Below are 19757 nucleotides of genomic sequence, written 5' to 3'. Positions count from 1 at the left end.
GAGTACAAGGAGCAAACTACCATATACAAAGATTGCATGCAATGGTGTTGTAGCTGTGTTGGTTCCAGGATATTAGAGACATGGTGGATGAGGTAATATCTTTTTATTGGACCAATTGCTGCTGGTGAGAGAGGCAAGCTTTCAAGCTGAAGAAGTGCTCTGTGTAAGCTTGTCTCTTTCACCAACAGAAGTTTGTAGTATAAAAAAATATATATATATATATTACCTCACCCACCTTGTTTCAAAGGTTGTGTGGCCCAGGGGACAGGGTGTCAGGAGACCTAGATTCCATACCCAGCTTTGCCACCGACTCTCTGTGCGATGTTTATTAAATGACTTAGGATCAAATTTTTCAAGAGTGCCCTCTAATTCTGGGTGTCTCCAATATTTCTGGACGCCCAATTAGAGACATCTTGGGCCTGATTTTCTAGGTGCTGAGTTCCAGCTGAAGTCCAGCTTCAACCACCTTCAAAAACCTCCAGCCCAACCTGGTTCAGGTTGCAAAACCAAAAATCATGCCCACCTCTAAAACATTTGTCCGTAAATTTTCTGTATGCTGATTTCTCCCATCTCTAATATAGGTTAAATGCTTACCCTTCTCAGAGGTCCATGGATGAAAAGCACTGTACAAAAGTTTTAGCCCTTGACAACCCCTAAAAGAATTGCCGGTGGGGTTTATATTGGGAGAGTACAAGAGAGTATACATTCAGTTTGCACACTGCTGTAAAACAGTAACAACTTTTGGTCACTACTGATTTAGTGTGCACGGGAGAAGTGGAAGATTCCATATGCCATTACCAGTCCTCTCAGATAGCAAATCTCTCAGATTTTTTTGTTAAATCATAATAGAATCATCAAAATGTAGAGCTGGAAGGGACCTTGAGAAGTCATCAAGTCCAGCCCTCTGTGCTGAGGCAGGACCAAGTAAACCTACACCATCCCTGACAGGTGTTTGTCCGACTTGCTTTTAAAAAACCTCCTATGATGGGGATTCCACAACCTCCACTGGAAGCCTATTCCAGAGCTTAGTTATCCTTATAGTTAGAACTTTTTTACTAAGATCTAACCTAAATCTTCCTTGCTGCAGATTAAACCCAACACTTTTCTCCTACCTTCAGTGGACATAGAGAACAATTGACCACAGTCCTCTGTATAAACAGTTTAACATATTTGAAGACTGTTATCAAGACCTCTTCCCCCCGCCCTCCCCCTCTCTTCTTTTCTCAAGACTAAACATGCCCAGGTTTTTTTAACCCTTCCTCAAAGGTCAGGTTTTCTATAGGGCAGGACTTCACTATCCGCATCGATCTAGCGGGGGTCGATTTATTGCATCTGCAAATTTTATAAGCATACTCTCCATTTCATTATCCAAGTCATTAATGAAAATATTGAATAATACTGAGCCCAGGATTGACTCCTGCAGAACACCACGAGATGCAACCTCCCAATTTGATAGTAAACCACTGGTAACTACTCTGAGTATGGTCTTTCAACCAGTTGTGTACCATCCTTATAGTAATTTAATCTAATTTTCTTATGGGAATGTCATGTAGAACTGTGCCAAAAGCCTTACTAAAAATCAAGATATAATCACATCTACTGCTTCCCCCATTATCCACTAGGCCAGTAACCCTATCAAAGAAGAAAAGTAGGTTGGTTTGACATGATTTGTTCTTGACAAATCCATGCTGGTTATTCCTTATGACCCTATTATCCTCCAGGTGCTAACAAATTAGTTCCAGTTTCTTTCCAGGTATCGAAGTTAGGGTGACTGGTCTATAATTCCCTGAGTCCTCTTCATCCCCCCTTTTAAAGATAGGTACTATGTTTGTCCTTCTCCAGTCTTCTGGGACCCCACACATCCTCTAGGAGTTCTCAAAGATAATTGCTAACGGTTCCAAAATTGCTTAATCTAGCTCCTTAAGAACCCTAGGATAAATTTAATTAAACCCTGCTGACATGAATACATCTAACTTCTCTAGCTCAAGGCAAGGGATAGCTCAGTGGTTTGAGCATTGGCCTGCTAAACCCAGGGTTGTGAGTTCAATCCTTGAAGGGGCCACTTAGGGATCTGGGGCAAAAATCAGTATTTGGTCCTGCTAATGAAGGCAGGGGCTGGACTCGACCTTTCGATGTCCCTTCCAGCTCTATGAGATAATAATATATGGAGATAAACCTATTATATTATAAATATTCTTTAACCTGTTCTTTCCCTATTTTGGCTTTCATTCCTTCCACCTTAATGCTAATATTAATTGTGATGAGTGTATGGTCACCATTAATCTATTTAGTGAAGACTGAAGTAAAATGAGCATTAAACACCTCAGCTTTCTTGTCATCAATTATTAGTTCTCCTTCCCTCCTAACTAGAGGACCTACACTTTTCTTCATTTTTCTCTTGCATTTAAAGAACATCTTATTGCCTTTTATGTCCCTTGCTAGATGTAACTCATTTTGCACCTCATCCTTTCTGGTTTTGTTCATACATGTTTGTGCTATTCTTTTGTACTCCTTCATAGCAATTTGTCCATGTATCCATTTTTTGTGGGATTCCTTTTTGATTTTCAGGTCATTAAAGAGCTCCGAATGGAGCCATATTGGCCTCCTACTATTCTTCCAATCTATCCTTTGTATTGGGATAGCTTGCAGTGTGCCTTTAATATTGTCTCCTTGAGAAATTGCCCGCTCTCCTGAACTCCTTCCCTTAGATTTTCTTCCCATGGGATCTTATCTACCCGTTCTTTGAGTTTGTTCAAGTCTGATATTTTTGAAGTCTTTTAATATGTTTAAAAGTAGTTGAGATAGTGTTACTTTTTTTTAAAATGGTGCTAGCCAATCCCCATTTAGACAGAGGGAACTCGCCAGATCTATAAAATCCCCTTGGAATAATTCATTTACAAATATTTTATGTTTGCACAGCACCTCACACTGAAAAAGTCATCTGATCAGAATGAATGAGGAAAATTTTCTATAAAAAGAGGAAGTAAACAGCAAGATAATGAATTATTTTGCATTGTACAGAGGGGGATAACAAGGAGCAGTGGGATAAAGCTAAGGAATAGAAATTTAGGTTCTAACAAGGAAAGACTTCTTGACAGCAAGATCTATACAGCAGAAAACTGTGAAAAAATCTCCCAAGGGGAGTGAAATGTCAGAAGCCCCAACCCTGGAGACATTTTAAAGTGCAATAGAAAAAAACGCGGCAAATATATTGCACAGAACAATCTTGAATCTAACAGGCGCCTTGTCCTCTCTCCCCATAACAGAACTGTTATGGTTCTGTTATGCCAAAATGTGCTAGTAGTTGATTGTTAAGGGTCACTGATGAATAAGCACCCAAGTTGAAATCTCTCCAGAGAAAGAGTTAAAAATCCCATACAGCAGCACTGCATCCCAAGTTGTTGAGGATATAATGTGCTTTAAAGCACTCTTCTTGGTGCCCTTTCACCTTTCTGGGCTTCCTTTGTATTGAAACGCAGCTATACTAAAGGAGAGTAGATGCCCAGGCTCACCTTGTTGCAGGCCACGTGGTCTCTGAGCAACCTGGGAATAAGGAGATGCCAGGTAAGAAGTGCAGGGGCTGAAGGAGAAAAGGGGCACAGAGTTTGTAAAGCAGGTAGGGTGGAATCCAAGAAGGGTCTTAGGTGCTGCAATGCTGAGCATCAAAACACTTAACTTTTAGCCACATAGAAAAATTACAGGAACACCACTGTGAGTCGCAAAGCGGAGTTAGACACCCAGGCTCCTTAGACAATGAATGGGGAGAGATGGCACCGGAGATTATGCAATTCACAAAAGCCAGCACGCTAGACAGAGAGCGGCCTAAACACACCAATCAGAGATACCGACTGCAGAGATGCGTGCACACCCCTCTCTTATCTCTTGCAATCCATGAATGGGAACCCACCTCCTGGAGTCAGGTGGCTTAGGCATTTAGGCCACTTCTCAAGGGAATGAGTTAAGCACTTGTTAAGTAATCCCACATCAGACTATGCCATCACTCTGTGGTTAGAGAACTCTTCTGAAAGGTGGGAGACCCCTGTTTATATCCTCTCCCCCACTTTGGCAGAGAGGGAGAACTGAACCTTGATCTCCCACTGCCCAGGCAAGTGTTCTATCCACTGGGCTATACGGTGGGCAGTGAGGTCACCACTCCCTCAATTTCAAATGGGACTCGATTTGGTAGGTGGCCTGTGACCACACCTACCTGATCAGGACCTGCACACAAGATAGTTGGCCAAATGCTCATTTCCCCCCCGTTTTCTCCCACTTGCATTTGTTAAATAGATACTTTTGCAGATGCTGTTCAAGTTGTATTCAACTGGATACACCTGGAAACCAGGAGAGCTTTCAGCTGCACTTTGTTATTTAAGCAGAATAGCTGTCCTAGTGAATGTGCCTGGCCAGCTCATTAAGTTCTGTCATATTGTCTTGTTTACTGTGCCACAGCTGAGAACATAATTCATAAAAAATAAAATTATATATATATATATATCCATCAGGTAACACGTCTGTGACCATCCAGCCTCCAGGAAGCGGTAATGTAAAAAAAAAAGAAACTGAACTGGGAAGACAAGAACAAATACTCCATTTGCTGAGAGATTGCGGTAATACCCTATTTTTTGTGGCCCACAGGAAATTATGTTTACATATGCAGAAGATTAGGCCAGGACCCTTTGCAAGCACTTGGAATAGGTCTACACTGCAATTAAAAACCTGCTTCGGACCTCTGTCAGCTGACTTGGGCTCACAAGGTTCAGGCTAAGGGGCTATTTAATTGCGGTGTAGAGGTTTGGGCTCCAGGACTCCATAAGGTGGGAGGGTCCCAGAGCCCGAACCTGAACCTCTACAGTGCAATTAATCAGCCCCTTAGCCCAAGCCCAATTCAGCTGGCACAGGCCAGCTATGGGTCTCTAACTGCAGTGTAGACCCTTAGACACACTTTATGCCATCTCTTCACTGGATTCTGAGCACCCTCTGCCCCATCTGTCCCCTGGGATGACAGATAAGTCATTGTAGCTTTGAAAAGGAACAATCTTTCTTCTCCTCTACTATTTTAAGTAGTAGTAGTAAGGTCTGCTACCTGTCAGTGTCACCTCTCGTTAATGTTACATTAATTGTGCTGAGTTGCAGGTGTGCTCCATGGGATGTATTACAAATCACTGCCAGAATTTTAAAAGATACTTTCACAAGTCAAGTAAGACTAGGTAGCAGAGAAAAGTATGCTACTTCTAAGGAAATAGCAATTTAATCAGAAACTTCCTTATTGTATTTTTAAAATCTGAATTGTATTAAAATGGTCTTATATAAAGACAATGCAGCTGTAACCCTGCTCTTATCAAGAGATGGTCCCAGATTCCCTGGGCTGCAGACCTGTGCTCTACACAACACTGGAAATAGGGAGCAAAGTCCTCAGTATATGTATTTAAATTTTTTAAAAAGAAAGTCCATCAAGTAGCTGAACAGGAAAGAAATCTATGATGTAATAAGGGATGTTTTTTAAATACCTTAAAGAGTAACTGTATTCACTAAAAACGAATCAGAATCACATTCAGTAAGTGGGAGAAATTAATAAGTCAAAGTAAGGTCTGCACTTCCAGCAATGCAGAGGATGAAGTCACTGACAATACCCCGGCAAGAATATCACAGTGTAAATGCCTGCTTAGATTAGACTTATAAAGGTTTCATCAGGATTTCTCATTCTTGCCCCGTACTGAGTTCACCAGCTGGTTGGATCATAAAATAAATATGAAATTTTATTATGAACCATATGACATGAGCATGAGTAGAGGAAGTTGAAATCTGCATGAATAATGTTTAAGACTGGGTACTAAAGTGAAACACTTAAAAAAAAAATTAGATCTACTTCAGCTCTAGGCACCTTGATGATTATTCAAAATGACACTCCATTTAATAGCCTCATAGCTAAACCCACACAGCAATGGGATCAGACAGCCAATAATTAAGCATGCACATACAGCCACACCGTGCCCACATTAAAGACTCCTGTCCCACCCATATTAACAGCCTACCCCAAAAGCCCTAGCAAATAGATGCATGGTAGATAAGGGTAAGGTGAATGGAGCAATGTCAGAAAAGTGAAAACTCTATGCTCCTGAAAGAACATCTTGGCATTGTCAGTCAGGGTAGTTTAAAGTGCCAGTTCTGTCCGTGGCAAAACTAAAGTTAACAATTGTCAGACTTCTGACAAAATGCCTCTCTTTGTGCATCACTAAAAAGGTCATACATTCTCCATGAAGACGGGATAGGGTTTTAGTTTATAACTGGTATGCAGACTATTAGGAGGAGGAGGAAATACCAGCTCACCTATGACTAGAACCTCAAAGCAGTTATTACAATTATATACTAAAAAATAGGCCAAACCTCAGAGTCCCCAGTCAGACTAACCAGCAGCTGGATGGCAGGAGAATATTGCATTCTGATTCTTCAGTAAAATGCTACCTGTCACAGGGTGACTGACCCTTTTAAAGAAGTGGGGGTTCAATTTCATCTGTGAATGATCAGCTACTTCCCAGCTGAGACTGATCAAGTGATTATACAAGCCAACAAGTGTCTCAGTTGAGCAAGCAAGCTGTGGGGAGCAGATGGCTCTCTGTGGCTGGCCCTGGAGTAGTGGGAAAGAGGCTTCTGGGCCCCCGCAGCCTGCTTTGGTATGGGGACTAGCTTTATTTGGTGTTACTTTGTGAGTCTTATGGTTGAGGAATAAAATTGTACCCTGAAGGAAGGCCCTGAACAGATTTGGGATGTGGCATTAGTCTTTACTGGGCTGGAGGAGAGAGGCCAGTGGACTACCTTACCTTTAAATGAGGCTGAGAAAGCAAGCTCACGGATTCCTGATGTCTTCTTATCATGGGACCATCAGATCTTAAGGCCAACAATATATAAAGAATTCACCACGGAACCTGCTCTTAAAGAAACCGTAAAATGTGTGATGGTACCTCCCATAAGGCTTTATGGAAATATGCTTAGAATGTGTTTTATGTTACATATGCCATGTAACATATCTCAAAGGTTATGATCTACTGAATCTATTAATCCTATTTGTATGCATGTATCATTTTTGTATTCGAAGTTATGAATATTGGCTGTGTACTGGCTTGATTTTTAAATAACCTTAGTAGAGCATTTGGTCAGTTCCTGGAGAAAGGAATGTTGAAATTAAGTACCTAATCAAGAAACACTTAAAGGACAATGGATCTTGGAATGCTCCAATCTACATAAGAAGTCTACTTGAGGACATTCAAGGTAGCATGTAAACAATGGATGCTACCTGTAAAAACCTGTGTGAGTCATGCATGGACATGTGACTTGCCCAGGTGACTCCTAAACTCTATCTTGGAGCTGGATTTTACATAGGAGTGAGGTGGGGGTCTCCACCCACAAGAGACAGTCTATTTAAACCCTTGGGAGACCCCTCCATTTTGTCTTCAGCTGGCTAAAGAGAGAGCCTCTCCACTCCCCAGGATACTTGAAAGAAACTGGAACAAAGGACAGTGTGCAAGGGGTGTGAGTGATTGCTGGACCCAGGCTAAAAGGAGATTAGTCTGTAAAAGGGAGCATTCTGGAACTGGTGAGGATCTTGTCTATATTCAGTTTGATTAGACAGATTTGCACATTTTATTTTATTTTGCTTGGTGACTTACTTGTTCTGTCTGTTACTACTCGGAACCACTTAAATCCTACTTTCCATATTTAATAAAATCACTTTTTACTTATTAATTAACTCAGAGTGTGTATTAATACCTGGGGGGAGGCAAACAGCTGTGCCTATCTCTTTATCAGTGTTATAGAGGGCAAACAATTTAGGATTGTTTACCCTGTGTAAGCTTTATACAGAGTAAAACGGATTTATTTGGGTTTAGACCCCATTGGGAGTTGGGCTGTTTTCAGTGAAGCCTGCAACTTTGGGGCAAGTAATTCAGACCCTGGGTCTTTGCTGGAGCAGACGGGTGTGTTTGGCTCAGCAAGACAGGGTGCTGGGGTCCCGAGCTGGCAGGGAAAGCAGCAGAGGTAGTCTTGGCACATCAGGTGGCAGCTCCCAAGGGGGTTTCTTTGATCCAACCCATCACAGAGTGGCCAGTTCTGGTGCTGGCTTCAGAGACTTTGGAGGAATCTTATTCTAGGTCGTACAGCCATTTTTCTTAATAAGTAATTACTGGGAGTGCTCCCTGCATAGTGACCCCTTCAGATACACCAGTCTAAACATCCATAAATGGGCACACAGTTACCACATCACCCACATCTCTTTTCCCCAATCCCTCAACCTGAGCCATCATGAATTATGCTCACAGCATTAAACAGATGCAATAAGTGTTACAGATGCACCATTTAAGATATTCTGGTGTGGACAGGATTCTCTTGGAAGCATGCTGAAACTTACAAAATAAAAAGCATTGCAATTAGCAAGCTGTTATGCTCTGAAAATCAATTACTGCTTGGGTTTTGTTAGAGACAGAGCTCACATAAAGTAGCCCCACTTTTCATCCTACTGAGGGAAAGAGAGGAGAGGGAAAAAAGATCCTGCTCACCCAACACTGCTGAAGTGTGGCAGGTGAGTTTCTTTACGTCAGTCCTACACGGGTATTTGAAGGTCTCTCAGAATAATAAATGGTTCCACTCTCACATGCTCTCTGCTTCCCTAGTATCACAGCCATATGCCTGGGCTTACGAGGAAGCCCACCGAAATGAAGGTAATGCAACAACCAAGCAATGAATTCATAACAGCAGAGAAATAAAATGGCTGCATTAGCATTCCTGCTCAGAGTGCAATGAACTGATCACTTTATGGAGCACACTTTGTGTGTCAGAGCAACTCACAGCAGACAAGAAAAAACAAATGCTTTCTAACAAGACACCTACTGTCCAAGTCACAAATATAGACACTGTCTTCTTTGTCAACCCACTCCCACAAAAATGTTTATCTTATTTAAATATTACGGGCCTGCTTTTCCTCTCAATTATACCCTCTCAGTTCCATTTAACTCACTGGAGTTGTACTGGGACAAGGGCACTATGAAGAGAATCTGGCCCTATATTGCTAGTATGCAGAAGGCTCTCTGAAGAGAGAGAGGCCGTAATTTTAAAGCATAACCAGGGCTAGCCCTGCATATGGAGCTCTGAACAGACATATTAAGGGGGCATATTCTAGCAACTGTGAACCTTAAGGCTATTACTTAGTTTCCTAACACCTAGTGCCAGTTTTGTATTTCAGTTATATTCCTAAAGCAAGGCTAGCTTATGTAAGGGGCAGGAGAAGTTGTAAGGGTATTGTATGGAGCCTGGAAGCCTTGGTAGTGTCATCTGACATACAAAGTTTAAGGCAAATAATTTTATCTGATGGGCAAATAAAATGCCATTTGCTTTTTCATCATCATGCTAAGGGTGGGCGATTAGATTTTGTGTTTAGGCTGGAAATTTTTTATGACAGTTTCATACAGTCCAATACTTCACCTCCAGATCAGGCAGAAGGAGGATAAGAAACCCACCTGGACTGAAAGAACCAGGAATAGCAGGCAGAAGATGGAAAATTGCTGTCCGCTTTACGAGTCTGCCCTCGGCAAAAACCCTCTTAAAAATGACTAAGCACTGGTTAAACCTCCATCTCCATGCACATCAATACGCCCCCGCCCAAACGAGTTCTAATCAGAGAGAGACGAATAAGGGCAGATGGAAAGACAATGGACAACTACTCCCTAGTGGCAAAGCGGGCTATTAACTCAAAATTGTTCTATGTACGGTGAGCAGATTGTTCCTGTTTATAATTTACTCTTCTTCTGGGATCCTGTTAATATCTCTTTACTGTCACTGAGATAGCTTTAGTAAAGCTAGGGCTCCGATGGCTGTAGGGTTGGATGGGTGCCCAAAGTAACTCTCAAGCTCTTCCTTTATTCATCACATTGAAGGGTATTTGTAAATGATGCAGGAATAAGAACCTATGATCATAAAAGTGCATGAGAAAATTACTGTCCAATATTGCTACAGTGTAAGTGAGCTATGTGCAGACTCCATACAGCATGCACACTACTATGGTAGGGTGCAAGCTTCGTTTTGTGCATGTTTGCTTTACATCACTCTTCACTTTCATCAGGGATTTCACTCACTGCTGTTTAGAATAATGATGGGTTATATTCTGAATCCTAGGATATGAGCAGCATAGAAAGCCTTGTAGCTCAGCTAATGCAAAGCACAGCATCCAGAGTACCTGATACTAGTATTGCATATATGGAAGGTGAAGTGGCTAAAGAAAGCATGGATGTGATATAAGATACTAAGCCATTTGTTACAAAACGGAGGCTTGGAGGTAAGTGGGAAGGGCGAAGTCACGAGGAGACAACCATTTAGCCCAGAGAAATGGCATTTTAAATTTCCACTGGAAACAGAGCATGAGCAAAATGCAAACCCCATTCAGCAGGGAAGGCAACAGTAGAGAGGCAGAGAAAGGAAATTTTGGCAAGGACACCAATGCAAATTCCTCCTCTTACAAAGAGGGCCATGAAATTTTTAAAAGTGGTAGACGTGTTAGTCTGTATCAGCAAAAACAACGAGGAGTCCTTGTGGTACCTTAGAGATTAACAAATTTATTTGGGCATAAGCTTTCGTGGGCTAAAACCCACTTCATAGATGCAACTGATGAAGTGGGTTTTAGCCCACAAAAGCTTATGCCCAAATAAATTTGTTAGTCTCTAAGGTGCCACAACGACTCCTCTTTTCTTTGATGAAATTTTTAATATCCACAAAGAACATGGATAAAGTCCTTTTAAAAATCAAACACACATGTGAACTTGTACATGGGCTAGATTAAGGCAGCCTAGCCCCTAGGAATACCCTTATATGGAGGCCTTGACAGTCCTGTCACTCTTTAACTGGGGTGGTAGTGGAAAGGGCCACCCATACAATAGCTGAGACCTCTCTTCACCACCACTACTCTTTGGACAAGCTGAGGCCTCTCCTACTCCCTGGGCCACCACATAAGAACGGCCATATTGGGTCACACCAATGGTCCATCTAGCCCAGTATCCTGTCTTCTGACACCAGCTGGTGCTGACACTCCAGAGGGAATGAACAGAACAGACAATTATCAAGTGATCCATCTCCTGTCGTCCAGTCCCAGTGTCTGGCAGTCAGAGGCTTAGGGACACCCAGGGCATGGGTTTGCATCCCTGACCATCTTGACAACCATTGATGGACCTATCCGTCACGAACTTATCTAATTCTTTTTTTAACCCAGTTATTCTTGTGGCTCTGCTTCAGTGGTCTAGGTGGCCTTTGATGCTGCTTCTTCTCCCTCTGCTGGAGTAGACAGACTCATGGCCAGCTGCCTCAATCTATGCACAAGGTCTCATTTACTCCATGGCACACTGGACCTAAAATCTGCTTCAGGGTCCCTTGACTCTGTAGCAGCTTCAGATGTGTTGAAAGAATTGAGGTTTTTATTAACCAGACAATAATCAGCACAGTAACCCCTGGGCTATTCTGATATTAAAGTCAATTCTACACTTTTTCCACATTTTCAGTGCACCACAGTGCAGCCATAGTTTTTTTGGGTTATTAACACCGTTGAGAAAGAATGTGAACACTGCATGGAATGGTCTAATAACAACTGGCACAACATTACTTGCCCTGGGCTCCAGGCAATCCAAGCTGGTGCAAGAATTAGAATAGCAATTCATAGTGTTATTTTTAACTATACTCCCCTCTTTAGAGAAGCGTTGTTGCCTCTCCTGATCTCTCTCTTACATTAAGCTGCATTCCAAAATTGTTATCAACACCTTTGTCAACAAGATGCAGTGGGCTTTCAGCGATGGTGAAGAGAATGTCATAAATGAATGAATAAGAACAGCAACAATTGGCACCGAAGCGTTAAGCAACAATTGGCACCGAAGTGTTAGTTACAACAGATCCAGTCAGACAGAAGCTCAGCATAAACACACTAATCAGTACCAGTGAGTACACCAGTGCATCTCCATGGAGGCAGCAACGCGTCACTGGGTTCTAACAACTTAACACCGTTTGTTACCTACTGGCTACAATCTTGAAATGACACTAAACCATCTGCAGCCAGACCAAAAGTCCCACATTAATAGAACATGAAGACCTGCTTTACCTCTATCATCCCATTACCTTAAGCTGTTCATTCTTACCATACTCCCCAATTCAGCCCATCCACAGAGTCAATTGTTCATTTAGGATCCTACATATGTAGAATGCTACAAGTCTTTTGAAGACTATTAGCATACATGTAACACTTTCCTGAGTGTCAATGAACTGGCAGTCTGTAAAATACCAATATCCTTAAAGGCATAGGAATGCCAAGTGCCCCATACAGAATTAAACCAGACACCCCGTATGCAGAACAAAATGGAGCCATGGGGGGGAAAAGAAAGGGAAGGCAAGAAGAGGAAGACTTAGAACAAGCCATATCAGCCTGCACTAACTAGGGCTGTCTAAAATAAAGAACATTAAATCGAGAAAACAGGACTTTCTAAGGGTTGCATCTGACATTGTCCAGATGTTTCCCCATTTCCTAGATTCTGCCCTGCAGGTGGGTCTGCGCAAAAGAATGCTGTAATCAGAAAAACAAGAAGCACAACATACCAAAAAAAAGTTATAAGGCAATCCAAAACAGGTCCTAAAAAGACACAATGTAATTGGAGTTCAGTAGTTCGGGCACCCAAGCGAAACCCACACAGAAAGCAAAAATTTGCAGGCCGATTACAATTTTTGGACATTTATTTGGATAGTAAGAATATTCAGAGTTGTGATAGTAAGGATTAAAGAAATAACTAAGTTTTGGAAAGGTTATAAACCCTCACGTTTTGGGACATAAGACCACTTCTAACTAATGGGGGGTAGTAAGAAACTTTCCTTGTTAGGGCAATGACTTGGTTATTTCATAATTGCTTTCTGAAGTTTCTTGTACCTTTCTCTGGCCACTGTTGAAAACATGATAATGGACCAACCCCTACATTCAACAATTCACTTCCCCCCTTCTTTCTAATTCTTGGATTTAATATTTCAGCATGCATGTATTTTCTCATTTTAAGAAGGTAAACATATTTAATTTAGGACTGAATAAGAGTTACATAATGTAATAGTAACCACAGTGGTCAGCATCCACTGATTCTCATTGTACTTGTTCACCTCTGTAACATGAGATTGAAGGAGATTGGGCCCCTTCAGTTTACTTTATCCCACAACAAAGTGAGAAGTTCTTCTGCAACAATGGCCACAAGCCAAGCATAAACTCAAGTTTTCCTGCTCCAAAAGCACAAGCCCCTACTCAACCAAAGCTAAAAGGAGAATCTCTGTGAAAAGTATAGTGTTTATGACATTCAGTCTAGCAGGTCTGATCCTTCTTGTAAAGGGTGGTGGTGCACACATTCATATTCTTTAAAACTGCTTTATAGTTAGGTAGTTTTACATTGCAATGGATTGGGTAAGGCCAGGAACGACAGCTTCTTTTACGGTCACTGAGCTTTAATAAATTTTTGCCCTGCCTGGATTGCTACAGAAACAAAATTATATTATATTAAAACTGGTTCCAAAACAAATACTAAGACAAATCCAGGTATACCTGGAGCTAACGGGAGCTGCCGGTGTTAAGGATCCCTGAATATCAAGCCATGTATTTAGAGAGCTTAACTATGGTGTTAGCTGCCTGACTTTAGGAACCTAAGTTTGAATATTCTGACAGAAGAGTCTTGCCTAAGACTGTGGAGGGAGTCAGAGGCACAACTAGGACTAGACTTCTAGTGTTCCTGGATTTCAGTCCCACGATCAGTCCATTGGACTATGCTGCTTCTCACAATCTTTAGTCTAAAGACATATTGCTTTTCAAATGGAATTTCAGACATTACAGATGAGCAGAAAAATGAAGTACTCTTACCTGGGTTCCTCATCGTTGCTCTGCAGGAAAAACAAAAACAAAAGCAGTGTTGGGTTCAGCACTTTGAAAACTGTTTTTTCAGATACAAGCAAACATTTTTGTAAGCTATTTACTATTGCACAGGCACATTCAGGGCTGGCTGTCTTTAAAGGCAGGAATGTGTTTATACTCCAACAGCTGAGGTCATCATGATCACATTTAAAAGTCACAGGCTTGGCTTCACCAGCGATCAAGAGGGATAGGTCATTGTTTATTATAAAGCCTACGTAGCCCAATATCTTGCAGCAGTACGCAATCACATCAACTTCCAATACAGTTGAAATATTTTCACATCCTTTAGGCCTCATTTTCCTCCCACTTGCACCAAAGGAGAATCAGGCTCAATGCAATCCCTTTGTGATAACACCATCCTGTTACCTGCTACGCAGACAGGTTGATCAGATATCCAGTATGTGTGGAAGCAGACGGTGTGTAAATGCACAAGGGCCTAATATTACCTAGCATCTGATAGTCTACATTTATATATACATAGGGGAGTTTAAATAGTAACTGCATATAAAGCAAAACATGCTGGGCTTGATTTGCAGTTCACATACACTGGTAAATAAGAAATAGCTCCACTGAAGTCAATGAAAGTACACAGATGTAAAACTGGTGCGAGAAGGAGTCAGTCAGTCTTCATTAAAGCTATTCATTCAGTACAGAGCAGTAAAACCATTTACATCAGATGCTAATACAGCATGAGCACTGCAATTACATCAGTCACAAATTCCATGCAAATTGCAGTATTTCCACAATAGGGATATACAAACAACACTCCCATTCCACTGCCTTCCCCTAGGGAAAAGCAAAAGAAAAGAGCTATGTTAAGCAAGCTTTGATTTCTGATTGCTTGGACAGTCTGATATGGAATATTATATAAACCAGAGTAGTCATGCAATTTCATGATTTTCATAACTAGGCAACTACATATCTACAGCATACCTCAACACATCTTTAAATACTTAAATCATTTGCCTTATAGAACACCTGACGGACAAAAACTTGACATTACCTTAGATAATTATAAAGGAGAAAATTATCTGTAAGCAAAGCTAAGGACATATGCACAAGCGGCAATTGTGTGGACTGTCATCTGCCCCAAGTCAAGTCATTATTCTGCATCCCATCAGAAATGTTTCCACATCAACCATCCACCATAGCAAAGAATCATGGTCACATTTGGTTGCTCACCCCAGTATCTTTCACCTGCGTATCTGAGGTCAGTAACCAACCGCCCATCTGCTGAAGCAGACTTTGGTTTGTTCTTGCTGCACCCAAGATTGACATGTACTAATCAGCCTTCCAACCACAGACAGAGAAAAGTTTAAGGGCCATGGTCAGGCTAAAAGCACAGTCAGGCTTTTAAAAAGTATGTTTTTTTCCCTAGGTTACTAATCTAACCTTAGACTAAGAATTCCAAACAGTTTGATTTACTTTTCTTGTTACTTATTGATGCTATTTCTCTAGTTCCTTTCATTTCTCTCAGCTTGGACCTTCACTTCTGTTTATAGTCAGGTCTAATTCTGCTCTCCAGATTTACTTCAGTGTAAGTGACATCACAATTGGGTTTCTAATCAATTTCACTTTTAGGTTTTCAGGTACCAACACTAGGCTGCAAGTTCCACAGGGCCAGGCTTATTCATTTAGAGAAAACACCCTATTTCCTCCCCCACACCAACTTTCCACTGGAATTTTGAAAATTCTACAAAACCATATTTATTTACAAAAGAATAATGAGGAGTTGACTGTTCACTTTGAATTCTACAACTAAGCACAGAGACTCCAGACACAAATTAATTCACAACCCTACCAGAAGTCATGCTGTTCCATCACTGAATCCAAATTTCAGTTTCCGGCACACAGTGGGACAACTCAACCTCAGGTGTAACGGCACTGAAGTTAAAGGATTCCAAACACGGATTGATTTGCTCCATCGTTTCTAAAGTAGGGGGTTAAATTCTGCCCTTGGTCAGGCAGTTGACTCCACTAGGGTTGTACAATTGTAACCAAGAACAGAATTTGGTTTTTTAGACTTGATTCAATCACTGCCTTGCACTTGATGTAGTCATATACAATTATACCAAGGAATGCAAAGCAGGTACAAGATTACCAAAGCAGATCAGTAGCACTCTTACATCTACTTTGCAATCACTGTGCTTGGGGCAAAGATGGGCTTCAAGCTTTCTTTGAGTTCCCTGTGTTCTGGGCTTGGCAGAGCTCTGTCTGGCCCTCAGAAAAACTACACTAGCCTCAGGGTTACTCTAACCTTTCTAATGTGCACTCTGTTTCCCCTGGCTCCCAGGAAGGAGAGAATAGCCAGAAAAGAACTTGCTCCAGCCACATTTCCCAGTTCAATTTCCCAGCTGGGTCTGCCTGCTATTGCAGTGCTATAGCAGGCTGGGAGCCCCCCCTAAATCCCAGCATTATTTAGCAGTCTTGTTATGTTGTAAGAGCAGTGTAAAGGGGCCGTAGTGTAACTGAGAATTGGACCCACTTTGCACAGTTGGAATGCACAAAGTTCAAGCCAGTGGTGACTCAAATTCAAGACAGTGATCTGTAAACGGGGACTGGTAGCAAAGCAATTATTTATATTGCAGTAATGCTCCAGTTATGTACCAGGACCCCATTGTGCTAGGTGGAGATTCTTCAAAGCTTGGTTCAGAGGAAGCATCAGAGGTGAAACCAAGACACCTTAACAGTTAGACTCATACAAAATTCTGATTTTAAGACCTTCACTTTAAGTGCACAACCTCTTGGTACCAGTGTCAAAATGGCTAGTGTCACGATTTAGCAACACTCTTCTCTCACTGCTGGAGAAAAAAAAATCTCTTCATGGTACCACTGCTGTAGGCACTTCGGTGGCAGTTCACTGAATAATGTGAAAGCAGCTGCAAAATAGCAACTGAACACAGATTCTAGTGCAGGGATTCCCAAACTCGGTTCACGGCTTGTTCAGGGTAAGCCTATGGCGGGCCCCGAGACGCTTTGTTTACCTGAGTGTCCGCAGGTACGGCCGCTTGCACTCCCAGTGGCCGCGGTTCACCGTTCCTGGCCAATGGGAGCTGCAGGAAGCGATGGCCCGGCCCGCGCTGCTTCCCGCAGCTCCCATTGGCCGGGAACAGCAAACCGCAGCCACTGGGAGCTGTGAGTGGCCGTACCTGCGGACGCTCAGGTAAACAAAGTGTCTTGGGGCCCGCCAGGGGCTTACCCTGAACAAGCCACGAACCGTGTTTGGGAATCCCTGCACTAGTGGTACCAACAGCGAAAGATTGCTGATTCAACTCAGCTATCAGAGTGTCTTCAGTTCCCTTTACATTACAGGTGCAATTGCATCAAAAGATATCGAGCAGAATTAATTTGTTCCTAGAGCATCACAAAAAGTTCAAGTTTTAGTTCTTGACCTACTGGGATTCTTTCCAACCTGAGTTTCTTAAATTCATCCCTGCTGTAACTCCAGGGAAGTAGCTACAGTTTCACCAGGGCTGAATTTCAACCACTGTCTATGAAGAGGATTAAAAGAAAACTTATGTGAATTAAAACCATACATCTTTAAACTGCAAACCTGTATTCCCATATGTGGGCCTTATAAAGGTATTCAACATTAGATTACAAACTCTTTGGGGCAGGGACTCTCTCTTACTAAGCATACAGTGCCTCCCACAAAGGGGTTCTGATCTTGGTTGGGGCCTTTGGTCGATACTGTAACAAAAGCAACATAATTCCACATTGATGTACACACCTACCTAGGAGCCCACATGTGAAGAATGGGCTTCCCTTAGCAGGCATATATCAAGTTACCATATCATTATATAGTCTAAACAGTTACAGGAATTTCATTCACCATGTAATGAATACTTCAAAAAAGCTAGTGTTTTCTGAAGCTTTTACGGTGCTGAAGACAGAGGAAGCATAAATTGATGGGTAAAGTGATAGACAAGGGAGAGGCAAATTGGTTTGGGGAAAAACAAAAGCAAACAAAAAACCCACTACAGGCTTTTAGAACTGAAGCTGTACACATTTGAAGTGTTTGAATATGCTTCCCCTTTCCCAACCATAATCCCCCCTGCCCTGCCCCAGTCCCCATCTTTGCACTTCGGGATTCAAATGAGGACTAGAAGCAGAAATGCCAGTTATTTTTTTAGTTAGGTGTGCACACGCAAGGAGTTTGGCTATAGATGAATTTTGGGTGGCTGTTTATCCAATCCCAAACTCAGAACCCAGGTAGGGGGAGAAGAGTGCTGATCAGACACAGATGCTGTGAGATCTACATGTAGTTTAAGAACCAAGGATGGAATATCACTGTCCTAGGTGTTTCATTTTCCCAGGAACGCACATGCACTATTATATCTACAACAGTCCTGCCCTGCAAAAAATGGGTATCCTGGGTGGAGTGGTGAGGGTGAGGGCAGGCTGGCTGGCTATTATAACCCTGAAGCTCATCACTTGTTAGCCATCTTACAAGAATGTTAAAGCATTCTCTAGATGTTTTATGAAGCAATAGCACACTTCAAAAATTACAACAGCAGTATACTAGAAATCCACTATTAAGTGGTTACAGGCATTTGGCTTTGTGCCCCTTTAACCACTTAAAGAATGTGGGTATTCAATATGACCGCACAACTCATCCTGCACTATTACATGCATCTTGGCTTATCACGTCAAACATTTAGTGGCATTTGTGGGCATCTTTAATGTTGACTATGCAACAGGGGAGACTTCTTTCCTGCATCCATCACAATGTTGTGTTGCCTCCTGCCATAATCATTTTATCTGCTCTTAGTTTTTACCTCAGGCTTGAGCAGGGCTAACTCATTGAAGGTGTTCAGCTGCCTTCTGATCTCTGCCATCTCAGTCATCAGCTTTGCCATGTGGACGTTGATTTCCGCCAGCACCTCTGTCACATGAGCAGTGGCCACCGCTTCCTGGAGGTCCACTAGGTGGAGAGCTTTCCGTTCCTCCTCACAGACCAGCCGCCGTACAGTGTCAAACTCCTGCTGAACACACAGTTTCATCTCACTCCGAGTCACCTGCAGATCACACACATGGGAGAGAACGTTGCTTGTTAGAGAACAGCTTTATAGTGCAAGTGTCTGAGCTATCACCCCTTCAGTGATTGTTTGGAAGCAGGCAAAGCACTGAACTGGTCCCTGCTCTCCAGGCATCTGAGAATCTCTTCTCCATTGCTGCACCTGTTTGTCCCAAAACAAAAGTCTATTACAAAATATTTCCAGAAGAGCCCCATTCCTTCAAATTAGGAGTCATCGTTCTCCTCCTTCAAGTGAATCTCTGATCGCCATCTGTACATGGAGTTCGTTCCCCACATAGAAAGGATGACAGCTAGGCTATTTTTGTTGTCACTCCAGCAGCAGCGTAAGTCTCCCTCACATTTCTGTACAGCCTTCAATACCCCTAACTCTCACGTTGCTCCCAAGTCTACGCTTCCAGCCTGGCGGCATGAAATGTAGAGGTCTGGCTCTATATTTAAACAGGAGATTCTGCGCAGCAAAGAGTCCTGCATTAATCCCTGTAAGCTAAATGACGGATGGATTCAGAGGTGTGGTGAGTCAAAGCTAAACATACTTAATAAACCTGACAAGATCAATTACCTGATAGGAAGTGGGACATTATCTCATTTACCAAAGATTAGGATAAAGCAGTTAAAATAATTTTACTTTATTGAAATTACTTTAACTTGGAAGGTCTCAAAATTGGCATAAGACAGACTTGAGATAAACAAAGGTTTGCTACTGCAGCAAGGTGAAGGACCCAACAGTTAACAACAAAACTATCTGCCCACGTCAGTACACTT

The 19757-nt window shown here is 42.1% G+C and overlaps 1 protein-coding gene across 1 annotated transcript in view; it reads right to left on the bottom strand.

Moving 5' to 3' along the window:
- Window positions 1-19757, bottom strand: part of TRIM44 (tripartite motif containing 44) — a 98852-nt gene that overhangs the window by 41832 nt on the left and 37263 nt on the right. The window contains exons 3-4 of the mRNA XM_026651479.2: window positions 18736-18975; window positions 13907-13926 (exon numbers count right to left, since the gene is read on the bottom strand). Coding sequence (XP_026507264.1) covers window positions 13907-13926; window positions 18736-18975 — 260 coding nt within the window. The remainder of the gene's footprint in view (window positions 1-13906; window positions 13927-18735; window positions 18976-19757) is intronic.

This window comes from Terrapene carolina, unplaced genomic scaffold (assembly GCF_002925995.2).
Source record: "Terrapene carolina triunguis isolate 2854851 unplaced genomic scaffold, T_m_triunguis-2.0 Scaffold96, whole genome shotgun sequence".
In the NCBI taxonomy this organism is placed as follows: domain Eukaryota; kingdom Metazoa; phylum Chordata; order Testudines; family Emydidae; genus Terrapene; species Terrapene triunguis.
The sequence above is the reverse complement of the archived record's forward strand: the minus strand, read 5'-3'. Positions and strand labels throughout refer to the sequence as shown.